Source organism: Amphiura filiformis, chromosome 6 (genome assembly GCF_039555335.1).
Source record: "Amphiura filiformis chromosome 6, Afil_fr2py, whole genome shotgun sequence".
NCBI classification, from domain to species: Eukaryota; Metazoa; Echinodermata; class Ophiuroidea; order Amphilepidida; family Amphiuridae; genus Amphiura; species Amphiura filiformis.
This window is the reverse complement of record NC_092633.1, coordinates 33,933,269-33,950,351: the sequence shown is the minus strand read 5'-3', so window position 1 is coordinate 33,950,351 and position 17,083 is coordinate 33,933,269. Positions and strand designations below refer to the sequence as shown.

The 17,083-nt window shown below is 35.7% G+C and overlaps 1 protein-coding gene across 1 annotated transcript in view; it reads left to right on the top strand.

Moving 5' to 3' along the window:
* Window positions 1-16,670, top strand: part of LOC140154477 (uncharacterized) — a 103,426-nt gene extending 86,756 nt beyond the window's left edge. The window contains exons 34-42 of the mRNA XM_072177044.1: window positions 230-343; window positions 1,481-1,630; window positions 2,870-2,881; window positions 7,579-7,686; window positions 8,671-8,820; window positions 9,728-9,844; window positions 10,865-11,056; window positions 11,961-12,247; window positions 13,604-16,670. Of these exons, the coding sequence (XP_072033145.1) occupies window positions 230-343; window positions 1,481-1,630; window positions 2,870-2,881; window positions 7,579-7,686; window positions 8,671-8,820; window positions 9,728-9,844; window positions 10,865-11,056; window positions 11,961-12,247; window positions 13,604-13,807 (1,334 nt within the window). The 3' untranslated portion in view covers window positions 13,808-16,670. The remainder of the gene's footprint in view (window positions 1-229; window positions 344-1,480; window positions 1,631-2,869; window positions 2,882-7,578; window positions 7,687-8,670; window positions 8,821-9,727; window positions 9,845-10,864; window positions 11,057-11,960; window positions 12,248-13,603) is intronic.
* The last annotated feature ends 413 nt before the right edge of the window (window positions 16,671-17,083 follow it).

The following is a 17,083-nucleotide window of genomic DNA, read 5'->3' as shown; positions in this document are numbered from 1 at the left end:
GTTATGAATTCCTGTCGTAAAAAGCCTATCCCACAATTCATAACATACATAGCGATTTAGAGTCAGTATTCTCTGGTTATAATCTCTTTGATCACATCAAACTATAATGTGATATTTCTAATAACATGTATTTCAATAATATATATTTTCTTTTCAATAAGTGATAACTGGACTGTACAATCTTAGCCTTGCCGACTCAAGTAAATAAAAACTTGCATCCTTTTTTCAGGCAATGCTGGTATAACTGGAGGCCGTGGTAGACGTGGTGATCCAGGCCGTAGTGGTTCAGGAGAACAAGGTGACCGTGGAGAAGCAGGTTTCCCAGGAGCTCCAGGCTTGGATGGTAAGTCTTCAGATTTATTTATGTCTTTTTCCCAGATGCCCAAACTTGGTATGAACACTCGTATCCAGTTAAGCTGAGGGATCGTACAAATACATCAAAGTGTAATGTTGAAATACTAAGTTCAAAATAGAACTAACACAAAAGGCAAATGGAATATTAAAGTAGACAAGCTAGAGAAATCATAGTGAAAATCTATACTACACCACATGCTATGGAATGGGGCATCTCTTGCTCAATGGTGTAATATGATTAAATACCATAGCAATAGGTTAAAACAATTTTCGAATATATCGCACTGCACTAGTACGTTCACACAGTACCTCTGTATTGGACCATATCATGCTGATCACTTGCATCTGTAAGATAAGTATCTTAAAAAGACACATATTGTATTCAATCTATAATTGCAGACATACACAGGTGATGAGTGCCCGGGGGGCCACTTACATTATGTGATGGACACCATGCTCATGTACATGGACTCTTGAAACGCACCCTAAACGAGTATTACTCAGCGCGTGCAAAACATACCCTAAACAAGTATTTTGCCATTTTTTTAACACTAAGAAATTAAAAATTCATGTTCAGGATCTTGTTTGATATTAGTAGTTTGATGTTTCTTAATATTTTACCCTACGATGTGTTCTGATAGAAGCCAAACAAAGCCTATTTCACCCTTTTTTTTTTTTTTTTTTTTTTGCCATTAAACTTTGGTACCCTAAGTAAGTATTTTACTTGGAAAATTATACCCTTTTTCCTGATTTGTGGTGTTTTTGACACCCTAAACAGGTACAGCACTGTACTTGCCCAATGCTGAAAAACAACCCTTTTTACTTGTTTTTTTACACGAGCGAGTGGTGTCCACCTTAAAATACAAGTGCCCCCGGATGAGTGCAACCTGCTTGTAGTGCAGCGATATATTGAAAAATTGTTTTAACCTATTGCTATGGTAATTACTCCTGTTACGTCATTACTTCTATAGCGAATTTATGTGTTATAATTATTGCATGCATGGATCACACATAGTTCTACACTATGCCAAGTCCTACTATTCAGCCAAATGATTTTATATAACTATTATAATTTATAATAATTGACCTTAATTTTGTAACCCTGTACAACTTGTTTTGTCTTTAGGTCGTCCTGGACAGCCAGGTCCAGCAGGATTCATAGGACAGCCTGGTAACGATGGAGAGCGTGGTGACATTGGTCGGCCAGGTCGAACTCCATTTATTTTCCCAGGCCCTAAAGGTGGTAAAGGCGCAAATGGTCAGCCAGGAATTCCAGGTAGGTGTGCCAGGTAGCTTAAATTCATATCGACATAATATGCTGATATATGCTAAATGTCAGATTCACCTCAAGTTTGATAGTGATGTCAGTGATATTTTTACTGTTCCGCTGTAAGGGCTCCAATTAACCGCTCTTGTAGTATGCATGTATACTCTGTGTGATTAACTTTATGTGTGATTAGTTACTTGAGGAGCGTCAAGTCACTACCGAACCTATGGTGAACCAAAGTGCTTTAACCCCGGGGCTTTAACACATACCAGTCAGATGGCCAATTGCAAGTAACTTTGCTGCTGGTAAAACTGAAACATCAGCAGCCTAACTGGCTGCTCGCAATTTAGTGCGCAGTTAAAAGACTCCAGTATCAGGGAGAGGGAAAGCCCCTATCAGGCTGGTTAATATATTATTTTTCCCCAACTTGCTAGTGCCAAAACAAGTCGAGGCATACTGCAAGACAACACAGATAACATACTTCCACCAGTTTCTTCAAGAAATCTGAGATTCAGGTGCACTGAGATAAGAATTTAGTTCAAGTTCTAGTTTATTTTTAAGATTCACCAACCATATCATGGACACACAATTAAAAACCACAAAAGAAAATTGGGTTTCACACTCACACACAGTACACATGTCCTATGCTTATCTATGAGGGACTCAATCAAAACACATTTAGGCTTTTTGGCATCTTCCTGAGATACCAACCTTACCAGCTTTTGTGTTTCTGTAAAGTAAATGAAAAAAAATCAAGTCTGACACATTTTAATGTACCCCCACACACCCCTACGCACCGTGTACTAAAATGGCAGATTTTTTGGGGGTATATATGATATGAAACGGAATTTTAGCCACCAACTGCTGGCTGTATTATTTACACACGTGGTCCGCGTTTTTGAGCATGTATCGCTCAAATCTATTGCAGCAGTTTGAGACAGAGGACTGTCCTCAGTTGCAGGTAAGACAGCAGTTTGGAGTAAAAAAACTTGCGTGTGTCCTCGCTTTGCAGGCAAATACCGACGCACACCAACACAAACAGAGTCTGCCGTTTCAAAATATTGATCTGTATTTTCATTTCTGTGCTTAATGTTATACATACAAATAATATTAACAAAAGGGTAACTAAATAAAAATTATTGCAGTTATTATGTGCTTGAGAGCATGCTGTGTACTTGGCATATATTTGTTGTTCAAATAAGAACTGACATTACATGTTTTATTTATGATCTTGTTTCCTGTGTGTAGGTGATCCTACTGGTGAGAAAATAACCTTATTCTACTTCATTCATAGCACACAAATCACAGGGTTCCTGTCCTTGAAAGTCCTTGATTTTGACATTTTCAAGGCCTTGAAAGTCCTGGAAATGTGCACAAGGTCTTTGAAAGTTCTTGAAAATTGGAATTTTACCTAAAGTATAATTTCTCAAAAGTCCTCAAAAAGTCCTTCAATTTTAAAGGCTTCAAGGTGCGGGAACCCTGAAATCAACATTCACCAGATCACTCTACATGTTCATGTTAGCAATCAAATCTCATCAACATAATGGTGTCCTCAATAAGTGACAAGTGTATTTTTCACATATTACTGGATCATTTTATTTCATTATATGTCAATATGTCCATATGTGACATGATCTGGTCCATGGAGGCCAAAGAAGGCCTTTTTGAAAATTGAGTTACTAATATTACCTTATAAAATCATTATGATACCATATACTGAAAACACCAAATGTCTAGCATACTTGGTTCTAAAGTTTTGAGATGTCTATTTTAGACTATTTTCTTATGTATTTTGAGGGTTTTTTACTCATTATTTTTGCCTTTATCTTAATTTCAAATTTGACGCTTTGGCGGCCTCTATGGAGGACCAGATCTTGTCACATATATTCTTTGAGCATGGGATTATCAACTGGGTCTCAATTCTATATAGATATTGTAGAGCTATCCTGAGAAGTACCTGCTAGACCATAACTACAATTTGTCATATCCAAGATAATATCCGACACTAAATGAGTTGAACCTGTGTCTTGATTATCCTGTGCCAAGAAAATCTGGGATGTATATCACCACATTTATACATACAGAAGTAAACTAAGAACTGGCCATGGTTCATAAATATCGGGTTTAGTTACTTTTTCAGTAACAGTTGCGCATATTTCTGTAGTATTTATCCTCTTGGCGAGTCGGACACATCAGTGCACATTTCATTGGGCTCAACTCAAAGTGCTGAGGTACACATGCACACATTTGCCGACAACGCTTAAATGCGCGCACAAAATATCTGCCTCAACTTACTGATGTCACCGACTCACCGAAAGCAAAAATACTATTGCAGGTATTTTGAAATACATTTAAAAATGTAGGGGTCTGTGGTGCCGATTGTGATTGAAATGTCTAAAAGAAGAGAGATGGGAAAACAGATTGCAGTGCAAAAAGCTGTAAAATATTGATTGAGCAAAATTGAATGTCACAATGAAGTATACTATATAGCCTTTGAGTGAAACAATAGAGGTAAAACAAATCTTTTGGAATTTACCAATTGGTGCCACTATGGATATTCCTTCATGTAATTTTACATGAAGTTAAGGTTAGGGTTAGCATTAGGATTATGATCAGGGTTATGATTAGGCTTAGGGTTAGGATTAGATTACACGAAATAATTACATGAAGGATCAACCCCCACTATGACTGTATGTAGAAGAGGCATCGTGGACTGCCATGCATCAGAATTAATGTCCAGACCAGTGTAATGAAACCTAACTGCAAGGTCTGGTTGTGGTTTGATTACGTTTGTATCATGGGGCAACACAGGTGATGGAATATTCACTCATTATTTCACAAATTGTACACTGAATGTTTTGTATTGTACACATTGCACAATATTCCATTTCACAAACACATCATTTTTGGTTCAAAGTAGGCCCAACAGTTAAGTTAAGGTGATATCTGGAAATTGATCGACCAATGTAAAATTTTATCCAATTCTATAAGACCATCTTAATTTATTAGTTTGTTTCAAAGCCATTTCAAAGTTGAAACCATAATGCAGAATGCATTTTTTTTATTTCTCTTTTTACTTAAATTTTTTTATTCAAAAATGTGGGAGGGGCTTTTTGACAAAAATGTATGTATATAGTTTCCCTGTGTTCAGATGAAGAATTGTATTGAGATATACGACTTATGCTATTTTTACGTCTGACGATGTTAGAAGTGAAATGTTAAGGATTTAGAAGAAATAAATAAAAAACAGTGGAAAAGGTGAAATTTACTCAATACAGGTGAGATAACACAAAAAGCGGGCAATTTTACTAATGCACACTGGGGCTTTGAGATAAACAATAAAATGAAGATGGTCAAATTCAAACATCTTCTGCACAAGTCATTTTTTTCAACAACTTATCCATGTAAATTGTCTTTGTGGGTAGCATGTGAACTCCAAATATCGATCATTGTATGTTGTAGCATGTTTTTTTATTTCTACACACCATGTATCTTGGCATTTTGTTTGACATAAATTATGTATGCTTGTACTACCGTATTTGTTTCATTAACCGCCCATGCCCCTATAAGCGGCCACGAAGCGACTTTATTACACATGATCCCCTATTATTATGTGCAGGAACCTACATTTTAAACATGGAACCATCTATACAATTAAAATCAATATTTTGGGCAATTGTTTACGTTTGCAATATGTAAACAATGTCAAAAATAAGCACCCAACCAAAATGATGTTGATAGGCGGTTAATGGAATGAATATGGTACATGTGATAGTCTTGGTAAATGAATATTTGTTTTATTTTCAAATCAGTCGAAACAAAACAATTTTTCAGAGGTATGTAAGAATACATTAAACAATATTGGTGCGTAACTTGGTATTCAAAGTGTGGGTGACATTGTTTTAATAGACCAACTTAATAATATCCTAATGGTTTAAACCATTAGGATATTGTTAAGTTTGTATATTGGCATGTGCCTTAGTATTAAAAGTACTTGGGTGACTTGGTATTTAATTGCATAGGTGACATTCTTAACCATTAGGATATAAAAAATTTGTTAAGTTAGTTATCACAAGTATGGCCAACAATCATATAGCAATCAAGAGAGCATGCATGCCATCTGAATGTGTTTAGACGGTAGCCTATGCTTTTGAAAGTAACTTGCGATCCAGCAATTGATTAATAAATTTCACTACTAGCGAGTGTGTGTCCACACATGGCTTACTTGTAAGTTCACTCACAACTAAGGATGTCCTTCATTGGTAAATTCAAGGCTGATACGGTGAACATAACAAAAAATTCCATACCCAAATAAATCCTACTAGTTGAAGTTGGAGCCAATGTAAATTATGTACGGTTAAGTTGAATGTGAAAACGTTTAATACAAGGTATAAACTTTTAATTATTATCTTCCATACCAACAAATAAACAAACTCACATCAACTCTACGAATTACTAATTACTTTTTTCTTCTATTATACTTTCATTCATGTTTTGGTAAACGTGAGGTCATGATGCTTACAAGTTACTTGTGAGTCTTCACTAGGGCCTTGAGCATGTTATATGTAAGATATCTTACATGTAAAATTGTCGAAAGTACTCGCAAGTAGCTACTTGTGATGTCTTCATGTGCACTATACTGATAAGTTTATTTTTGAATGTAGTTGCGCTCAACTTCATTTGCAATTGTCTGAACAAGCCTTACATCACATAATTAGAAACCATCATCAGATTAGGTTCTTTGACTGCTTCTTTTTACAAGTCTGGAATCGACTCATTTTCGTAGTTAAATTTACAAAAACATCCAGATGTTAGAGTCTCAACATTTTTAAATAGGTCCTGTCTCTTAATCATGAGTGATGTCTTGATTCTGATGCACTGGTGGTATATCTAGAGTTGCTCTTGCTCTAGTGGTATTTCTAGAGTTGCTCTAGTGGTATTTCTAGAGTTACTCTAGTGGTATTTCTAGAGTTGCTCTAGTGGTTTTTCTAGAGTTGCTCTAGTGGTGTTTTTAGAGTTGCTCTAGTGATGTTTCTAGAGTTGCTCTATAGTGGCGTTTCAAGAGTTGCAGAATCAAATGTTCACAAAGGTGATTGAGGTTAAACGATCCTCAACAGAGAAGAGAGAAAATATCCCAAATTTGTTAGAGAAGCTTTATGGGTTTGATTCAGGAGAAGGAAAGCAGTGGACAATCCATGGGTGGATCATTTAAACAGTCACCTGAATGACCATCTGAGCAAGGGACATATATAGTGTGTCTCATCTCAAGTTGAGAATAACGCCATGTTGGATTTCACAGTGGCAGATTCATATTAGATATGTTAACCTAATCCTGTGAGGCATATACGCACATGTAGAAGAACGATTTGTCGGTACGCTGGCGATGCAACCACGTAAACGCACATATTCGAATCTGCCTCTGCTAAACCCGACATGGTGTTGCTCTCACCTTGAGACGAGATACACTATAATCAATAGTTACACATCATGTATTAAAATGAGAACTTGGTGGCCAAAGATTGCTTTGGATTCTGTGTTGTTGAAATCTGTATAGCTATACGGTATACATACATACATCTACATTTCCATTTATCGTATTCTCTTTCAGCCATAATCCACCCACAAATGTACATTTTGCATGTATACACTGCACACAATTTTAACCCCCTGAGCACTACCTGCCATTCTAACATTGCTTCTGATTGGTCAATTGTGTGATCTTTAATCACCAATCAGAATGGAGCTTTGCAAATAATTCACCCCAATGTTTTTGTGTGGTGAAATTATTCTAACAATGTTGCTGATTGGTCCAACCGGGTGGTCCAATTGATAATGAAAACTTCTTTTTGGCCAATCGGCAGGTAGTTCTCATAGGGTTAAATTCTGAAATCATCTTATATATTCACTTACGACAGAAAGTTAAACACTAAATAGTTCCATGTATTACTTGATTACAGGAGAACAGGGTCCACCAGGTGACTTTGGAGAAAATGGTCGCCCAGGACCACCAGGCCGTGATGGTGGCATAGGTCTTAAAGGTCTTCTAGGTCCTAAAGGACGTGTGGGTAAGTTAAACTTGGCTTCGTAGTGATTTATTTGACAATATTTAATTTTTTTTATTTAATAATCTAATAACCATTCATGAAGTTTGACTAACATTTTACCAGGTGTTTAGTAGGGCTTGTTGAAGAATAATATTACTATAAGTGTAAAATGCTGACAGGCGAAGCTGGGAGTAATTAAGTTAAGAGGTGTACCATTGTATTACGACTGCAAACGCATGTACAGTCTTAGGACTGCAACCGCATGTACAGGCTTAGGACTGCAACCGCATGTACAGTCATCTGCTATAAAGGCAAAGATGACAGACTTGTGATTTGCAAGTAATTGTCACACAGTTGGAAGTCTGGTGAGGTTATTTAATTTGGAAACTCCTTGGATTTAACTTCTACAAAATGAGTTTCACACTTACGGTTTCTTGATAAGAGTATTGCAAATATGAACAACCAAACTTGATCAAAACAGTATAAGGCCTAAAAATATTGTTTGATTGGTGTAAGATAAAACAATAGGGTAGGTAGGTAGGGATTTTTTTAACTGTAAATTGCGTTTGATAAAGGCTTTGGGTTTTTTTTCCTTTTTTTTAAATTTTATTTATTTATTTATTTATTTCTGTCGGGCCTACTTTTAGGGTAGGTCGGGTTACACCAATCAAGCAATTTTTTAGGCCTAACAAAAGTGAATGATAAGACAACAGACTAATGACTTAATTATCTCAACATTGTGCCTAAAATTAATTTCAGTATTAACACGCTGTACTTAAAGTGGTAATATGTATTTCATTGGCATGTTTTTATACTGGACAGTGAGCATCAGACTGAATGTATTGACTAGCTCCTAAAAGGGACACTCTTTTGATCGGTATAAATCTTTACAATGGGAAATGTTATTTTTGTATTTCAATATAATTGTTGTAAATATATCTCAATACCGCAGACTCTTTGTCAATCAGAATTGACTTAAAAGATGTGCACATGTTTTGTTTGTAGGTGTCCCTGGATACAATGGACTCAAGGGAGAAAGGGGAGAAACGCCAGATATGTTCCCAGGAGCCAAAGGAGAACCAGGCAATATAGGTATACCAGGAGAACCAGGAAGACCAGGTCCACAAGGAAGAGCTGGGCCATCAGGAAGACCAGGTATAGTAGAGTTAAATATGGTGTGAAGAAATTAAATGGCGCTTTCTATATCATTAACAGAAATACCATTTGTGAGTTTTTTCTTTTTAATTTCATGCTACCAATTCCATGGACCAATTTACCCAAATGTACACATCAATGGTATATTTTAAACCAGAGGTATTGCAGTATGAACCACTGTATTTTTTCAAACTTTGAAATTGTTCAATATAATGCAGAAAAGATCAATTCGCTGCATTTTCCACTGTTTCACATTTATGCATTTTATTTTGGAATTTTACACTTCCAAAAAAAAGGTAAATTATAAGGCAAATTTGTTGCTTTTTTATATTGTGAAACAATTTGCTGGATTTTATTTTATTGCATGAAATTTTAAATTTCTGCACATTGACTACTGTAACTCATGGTTGGGGCAATTTGTATTTCAGGACAAATGTCAAATATTCAAATTGCAGTTATGTGAACTTTTTTATTTAGGTACAAATAAAGTGATAATAAATGGGTAAATCCTTAAATACATGATTTGATAAGTGCAGGCCCATAGGCAGGATTTATTGGGGTGAGGCAGGCTCAAAAGTGGATATTTCGTAAATTTTTCCTTTAAGAAAGGGCTGATTTCAAAACAAATTTAAAGGAAAACAGCTGATTTTTTGTGAATTTTTCCTTTAATTTCAAATTTTTTTAAACAAAAACAGCGGACATTTTGTGAATTTTTCCTTTAGAAAGGGGCCAGTATCAAAATTTCAAGGAAAAACAGCGGACTTTTTGTGAACCTTTCTTTCAAAAAAGGGCTGATTTTCAACATTTTTACAGAAAAAAATGACCCTCCCTGGTTACAGCTTTGGACTCGTAAGTGAGTGTGATTTGCATTTAGTTTATATTGTGGGTTTGTTTGATGTCTTCACAGGTAGGGATGGTGAGCCAGGTAATCCTGGGGATTTGGGCAGACCAGGTGGTCCAGGAAGACCAGGAGATGAAGGCGGCAAAGGTTTCAGAGGTGTAACAGGAGAGCCAGGGTTAGCTGGTAAGAAATATTCCTTGTTTTCTAGATGCACCATTATATTTTAAAGGGGAGGGTGGACGTTTGTATGATTTTGTAATACTGTTTCATCGCTATTTTTTGACAGAAATGAGATTTTGGTACCAAAAATTTCAGGAGAAAAAATGGGCTTTTCAGTGATAACAAACAATTATAAGGTCACAGACCAGTGAAACATTGCAGGTCTATTAAAGTTGACAGTGTGACTCAAGTAGGACATGAAGCCAAAAAGATAAAACGGAGATAATACAATATTGCATTGAGCGTCAATTTTTACCAGCCAGAATTTGACCCTTATTTCTCCATTATCAAGCATAAAAATTTTCAGCGTTTTAGCTGATTTCAGCATTTTTTGTTATTGTTTTCAGCGTTTTTAAGCCTATTTTTGAATCAAATTCACAGAAAATGGTAAAAAACATGGTTTTCAGTGGTTTTTTCCCCAAGACCAGTTTTCATGCCTGCATTATATATGTTCACCAGAAACAGAGCTGAGAATGTCACAGTCAGTTGCTTTTTTCCATCATGCTGACATGTTATGATAAATATATTTTATTGCTATCAATGGACGTTCTGTGATTTTTGAGCTTTTTTACAACTTTTATTGGAATTATGTAGATCATCTTGTAATTTAGAACTTCCAAAAACCCCTGATGTGATCCCAATTGTAATTACAATTGGGATCACATCAGGGGCCTTGGATTATCATTGTTTAAATGTGACCCATCATATCAAAACTGACCACTTTGTGGCAGAAATGAAAATGTGAGATTTAAACACTAGGAAACACTACTGTTTTTTAGCTTTAAAATGACACCTTACTTGTTGAAATCAGCTACAGTAAAAATGTTTTATGAGGAAAAACAGTCTCAAATTTCATTGTTATCCGCTAATGAAGCCAGCCACAAAGTGGTCGGTTTTGATGTGATGGCTCACAAATGTTCTTTTGATGTGTTTTATATTTGGGAAGTGACCATTAATGACATAATATTTATTATTTCTGTGCAGGTCCAAGAGGTTTTGATGGTGGACCAGGACAAGGAGGTGGTCCAGGCATCTACAGACCTCGTGGTTTCCATATTGTACGCCATAGTCAAAGCACAAGGGTACCACGCTGTCCAGCTAATACTAATTTATTATGGGAGGGCTACAGTCTTTTGTACACAGAGGGCAATGAAAGGGCACACCATCAAGATTTAGGTAAGTAGAATATACAGTCCACCCACACACAAATATGCAGGAAAATCACAAGTTGAGCCCCTCCTTTGGGCTCTACCCTGCCCCTGCTCACCCTCCTGGTTAACTTTTTTTACCTTTCACATATTTTAGTGATGTGTAAGTGCAAGTATAAAGTCATAAAGGCTACGTGCATTTTTCATATTGGAGATATTCCTCTAAACTCGTTTTGGGATTTGTTTTTCCTCGCAAAGTTTTTGTGGCTGCAGCAATTGTGCTGCTGCGAGAAAATGCGGCAGCACTATTGCTGCTGTTGCAACTACAAAACATGCAAAGCATCGACCTATGTACTGGCCCTTAGACAAGTAATGTTGACATCGTCTTTGTTTTCCTTGTCAGTTTGTAAAAGCAAATATATTTTGCACCAAAGTTTGACAAGTAATTAATGGTAATTACGATCCCAGTAATCATCTCTACCCAAACCCCAAATGGCAAAGTTAATCTGCTCTATGTATGTAATAGTATTTTTTTTATGTTCTTCGCCGCGCAAAGGATTGATTGGTTAAAGTGGGAAAATGTATTGTAAAAACGCTCTTTCGTTTAAAAAAAAACCACCTTTTTCATGGATTGTTGTAAATGTACTTTAATTTGCAATATTGGAAGCAAGTGTATCTAGCCTAAATGTTGTTGAGTGTTGAAACAGTTGAACCCATCCTCATTGGGCATCCTTCCATGTAAAAAGAATTTCATGTAATGCTCACCTTCAAATATAAATGTTAATGTTACTCAGATGTGGTGCAAGTGTACTTCAAAACAATTACAAAATCAATCACAAAATGTATGGTGTAGCTCCATGGCCCTTAACCATTGGTTTTATACTTGTTTTAAGGAACAGAAAATGAAACAGATATTTCACTTCTTTCAACAGGTGCTGCCGGCTCTTGTCTACCCAGGTTCAGCACTATGCCATACATATTCTGCAACTTCAACAGTGTGTGTAACTATGCCAATCGCAATGACAAATCATATTGGTTGTCCACTACAGAAGCTATACCTATGATGCCTGTACAAGGTACAGCCATCAGACCATTTATCAGTCGATGCACTGTGTGTGAATCGCCATCAGTTGTATTAGCAGTACATAGTCAGGATTCAAGCTTACCTGACTGCCCAGCAAGGTGGGAGAGTCTTTGGATAGGCTACAGTTTTGCAATGGTAAGTTGAAAGTGATATACCGTAAATGTTCGCCTAATGGTGCACCTGGGCTCCTTTGCCTTGGGGTAAATTTGATGTACAAATGAAGAGCTTTGTTTCAAACCCCTTACATCCACTTGCCCAATTTTGAGACCACATCAAAAAATAATCAAAATAATCACTGATATAAGGTGTTTTTCAACAAAAGCAGTTTTTGGCAGGATGCTCATCCTACCCAAGCATCCTGCCAAAAACTGCTTTTGTTGCAAACCCCCATATATCAGTGATTTTTTTGATAATATTTTGATGTGTTCTCAAAAATGGGCAAGTGGATGTAACGGGTTTTTGAAACAAAGCTCTTCAGATAGAGAGCTCCCACCTCTAAAAATCCCAACAAGAATTAAGGGTATGTGCCCTTATTTGCTGGTGGGATTGTTTGGTGAGGGCACTTTTAGTTTGTGTCTAAAATTCCAGTTATGTCAAGGGAGTCCACAGCGCCATTAGGCGACCGTTTACGGTAATACTAGTTCTTTTTCAGAAATTTATTTACCTGAAACAAATTGATTGAAATCAAGATATGTTAGTTAAGTTTCTAAAAAGGGTGTTGTGTGTTTGCTAATGCAAATTTCATAATAAGCAGCACCAACATAATAATGTAAGAAAACATTTCCAACAGGCTAGAATGAAATTACACACACATTGGGGTTTTTTCTCATTGGTAATCCAAAGAACATAGTAAATCTATTTATGTGTATGAAATATAAAAGGACACTTTTTAATGTAACAAGCTGTTCAAAGTCAAAACTCACATTTCACTACAAGAAACACACTTTTCACCAAAGGTAAACATCTTTTCTCTTTTTAAATGAGTTCACATTGTTGAGGAACGGATTCTGCTCATCCAGTTGATCATAAATCAGTGGATGTTAGGCCACATCTTAGCTTGACTTAAACGAGAAAGAATAATTATGATATTGATTACACTCAGCTATCCTTGTTGATAGTTTGGATGATTCTTCAATATCAGTTAACATGTTTGTAGTATTTTAAAATTATCATTATCATCTGCTTTATTTATTTATATCTGCCAATAAGACTTACCAACAAATGTTAAAAAGAAAGCAATAGATAAAATAGTCCAATTATCATAAATTGATGATTGAAATGAAAACGAAAGGTAGGCATCCGGCGCATCTGCGTGGTTTACTTCGCTCACACAGCTTCTGCCCTTGCGAAGTAAACCATGCAGACGCATCGTTGTGAATCCGTGATGAACATGATTGAATCCCTAAATTAACAACCTATATAGGTATTAGTAGTGCCATGAATACAACGGTATCAATTTCATCACTCTCTTTCTCTCCCTCTCCAAAACAGTACACAGCTGCAGGTGCTGATGGTGGCGGTTCCCCTCTTGCCAGCCCCGGTTCTTGTCTAGAAGATTTCCGTGCAACACCTTTCATCGAGTGCAATGGTCGCGGCAACTGTTTCTTCTTCAGGAATAAATACAGCTTCTGGCTGACAACCCTCAATGAATTTAGCCAATTTGACGTACCAAGCACAAACACTCAAAGCAGGTAGTCTACGGAACGAGTCAGTAGATGTCGGTGTGTCAAAAAGTAACCAGTGTACAACCTAATAGATTTAGAGGGGATACAACTCAAGGAAGACAATAATTTACCAAATGGGACTGGTTTAATGAATGCATATTAATATAAATGTAAAGATGTACATAATGGCAATTATTTGTTCTGGCTTTTTATTACCTATAGGTTCTTCATATTCATACTTGCTACTGATTACTTTCATTTTTTAAAGCATTTTTTTTTAAATATATTGGGTGTATTTTTCTGTGCTTAAAGTGTATTTGGAATTTTTTTCTAATATTGAACGTTTGAGGTTCCTAATTTGGTTTGTGGCACAGACTATGTTTATGGACCATCTATAAGCAAACATTAAAATAGTATTCTATAGTGTATTTGCCTTTCTTGAGTCTGGTTGTTTCGCATGTGTATCTGCACACTGCCATTATAAGTGTCTGTACGACAGGGCTTTGATTCAGTGTGCGCTATTTAATTCTGCGACCACTGAATTTTGCAGATCTCATTAACTCGAGGAAGGTAAAAGCACTTAACAAACACTAGTCGCCATTAATATCATCTGTGTGTAGCAAGTACAGAAGGGACCCAATCATGAACCTCAAAAAACGACCTATACATTTTGTACATTTAGTTGTAAGTTAAGTAGCATGTATACTTACAAAAGTGTAAACTAACTTTCAATATGGTGCTGCATTTAATGATTACAGTTGTAATTATTAAGGGAACATTTCTATTTTTTATTGATGTCTGGAAATCAATGGTGCTTTGTGATCCATTTTCAGCTTAAATGTGTGCTAGTCCATTCAAGCCTTTTTGAAAGAAGATGGCATATATTTATTCTGCTGTGGTTCGCCTCAAGTCTGGTAGTGATGTTGGTGCGTATTTCGATGTGAACTGCGCGCATAAAGTTAAACGAGCAGAGCGTACAAGTACAATGGTAGTTTGTCTGCATGTTTGCGGTGCAACTGCGAAAAAGCATTGACGTCACTACCGAACTTGAGGTGAACCACAGTATAGAATCACTTCTATACATTCATTTAATTGGCCAGTGAGATTTTAAGACCTGTTCATAGTTTGATGCAGCCTCTGAGATCTTGTTTCTGATAGCTGCTGTTGTGAGATAAAACTCGACCATCTTAATATAACAGTTGTAGTGGATTTTGATGGAGATATTAAAGATTGTTGTAAGTTGCATGATCACAGCAGCAGTAATTCAGTGTTTATCGGCTTTTTGGTCCATCTATATAAATACATGCCATGTTCTTTAAAAAGGACTTGAATACTTAGTCTTTATTTATTACAGGCCAGTCACTAAAGTTGCAAACATTCTGAAGCTGTTTTTAGCTGGCGTGCACTCTCTAAATATACAAGAATTTTCACCAGAGGAATTAGAAAGAGATAATCATGTAGTATAATTATACATCATCTGGTTAGTATTATATAATCATGTCATAGTGCACTGTTTTTTTTAATTATCATTTGTATTATGTAATTATATGTTCTCTGTAACAATAATGCTGCAACTTTGTGCCAATTATGCCTACTTGTAGGCTCCGTGCATAAGTAGACCTTTAATTTGAATTCTTGCCTTATTTTTATGTGTGCTATATTATCAGTATCCCTTATTGACTACACAACCCTCCAATTCCAATAGGTAGGTATGCACATTACTGAGTGAGAATTGTGTTATGTACATAAGTGTATACAAGAGCGATTATTTAAAGGTTAAGAAAATAATGTTTTTATGTTGTAGCTTCAGAATTCCCTGAGTAGAATCACAATATCATGCGATTCATGCCAAAATGGTAGATGGGGTTTTTATTTGAATCATAGGCTTGATGATTTCATAGGAATTAGTCATAATAAGACACATAGAAGTGTTTTAAAAGCAGATAGTAATGGTTTTTACAATAATGCTTTATTTTTTTCTGCTTGTGAATAAATGTTTTATTAAGACAATTAAATATTTTAGACATATTTTTAGTTTAGCAGTCCATGTCTTATTTAGCTTTTCAGTTCAGAATGTCCCCTTTTAAAATCAATTCCGAATCATGACAAAAATAAATTATAATAATAATATGTTTCAGGAATCGTGTCATGTGTCCAATTCATTGTGTATATTGTATCATGTTTGTAGAATAATTGTTAAAAGAAGGATTCACTACATCTTAGCCACACATTTTAGATTATTTTTTATTCCAAGTAGCAACACTTGACACTTACATTAGAGACACCCGTTTAGATGTAATTCCTGTTTTAGGTGGTATATGAATGAACATTTGTGCATCTGTGCAAGTTTTGTCAAATCATGTAAATGTAATGCAAATCAAAAGTTTGTTTCATAACATTTTGAACAGCATGCATAAGCTGGTGTACTTTTGAATTAAACATCAAAAATATGGCATCTAGCTGTTAAATTAACATACTGTTTGAATTTCAAGTCAGAATTTGTCATTTTTATAAATCGAAGCTTAAGAGTAAACACCATCTGAACTACTTTAATATAATTTAGAGTTATGTACAATATATTGTACATACTAGTGAGCAATTTTGCAGACAAATAATGAGTAGTATTTGGTTTAAAGGATGCCCACACACAATGTAACTACATTGCAAAATAATTAAGATTTGAGCATATTCAAACTTGTATAGGCTTACAGCCAAGACATGTGCATTCAACTATGCTATATATAACATGTTTTCTCTTTTATTTGATATGTATTAAAAAGTTGCATCAATTAAATAAGTGCAGAGGCTGAAGAGACTACAATAATACAAGTAATTAAACCTTTTTTAAAAAGAGAGAGGGTGAAAATCAAATAAAATGGTTATTTCAATTACAACTTGTTTTTTTCATCTGTGTGAATTCTTAGGGCTGGTTTCTCAAAGCATGGCTAGTGGCCAGGCTTCTTTTAAGCCATCTGGTTTAAGCCCAGTTAGTCCTATATACCAGTGCTTACAGTTTCATACCATACGTCACCTAGAAAGATATATCAATAAAATGAATCCACATTAGTGGGCTATATATAACCTGCTGACTTAGGAAGCCTGGCAACTAGCCAAGCTTCAAGAAATCGGACCTTAATGCCGTTACTAAAATAGAGAAGCAAAGTTTCAACTAGCTTAAGATCCAAGGCTAACAACATATTTTTCGTATAAGGAAAGACCCATTTTTCAGCATCAAAAGATTTTGGCATTGGAAGAAAGCTCATATTTTTCTCATTACACCAGTAACATTTGACACCTGAAATATGTT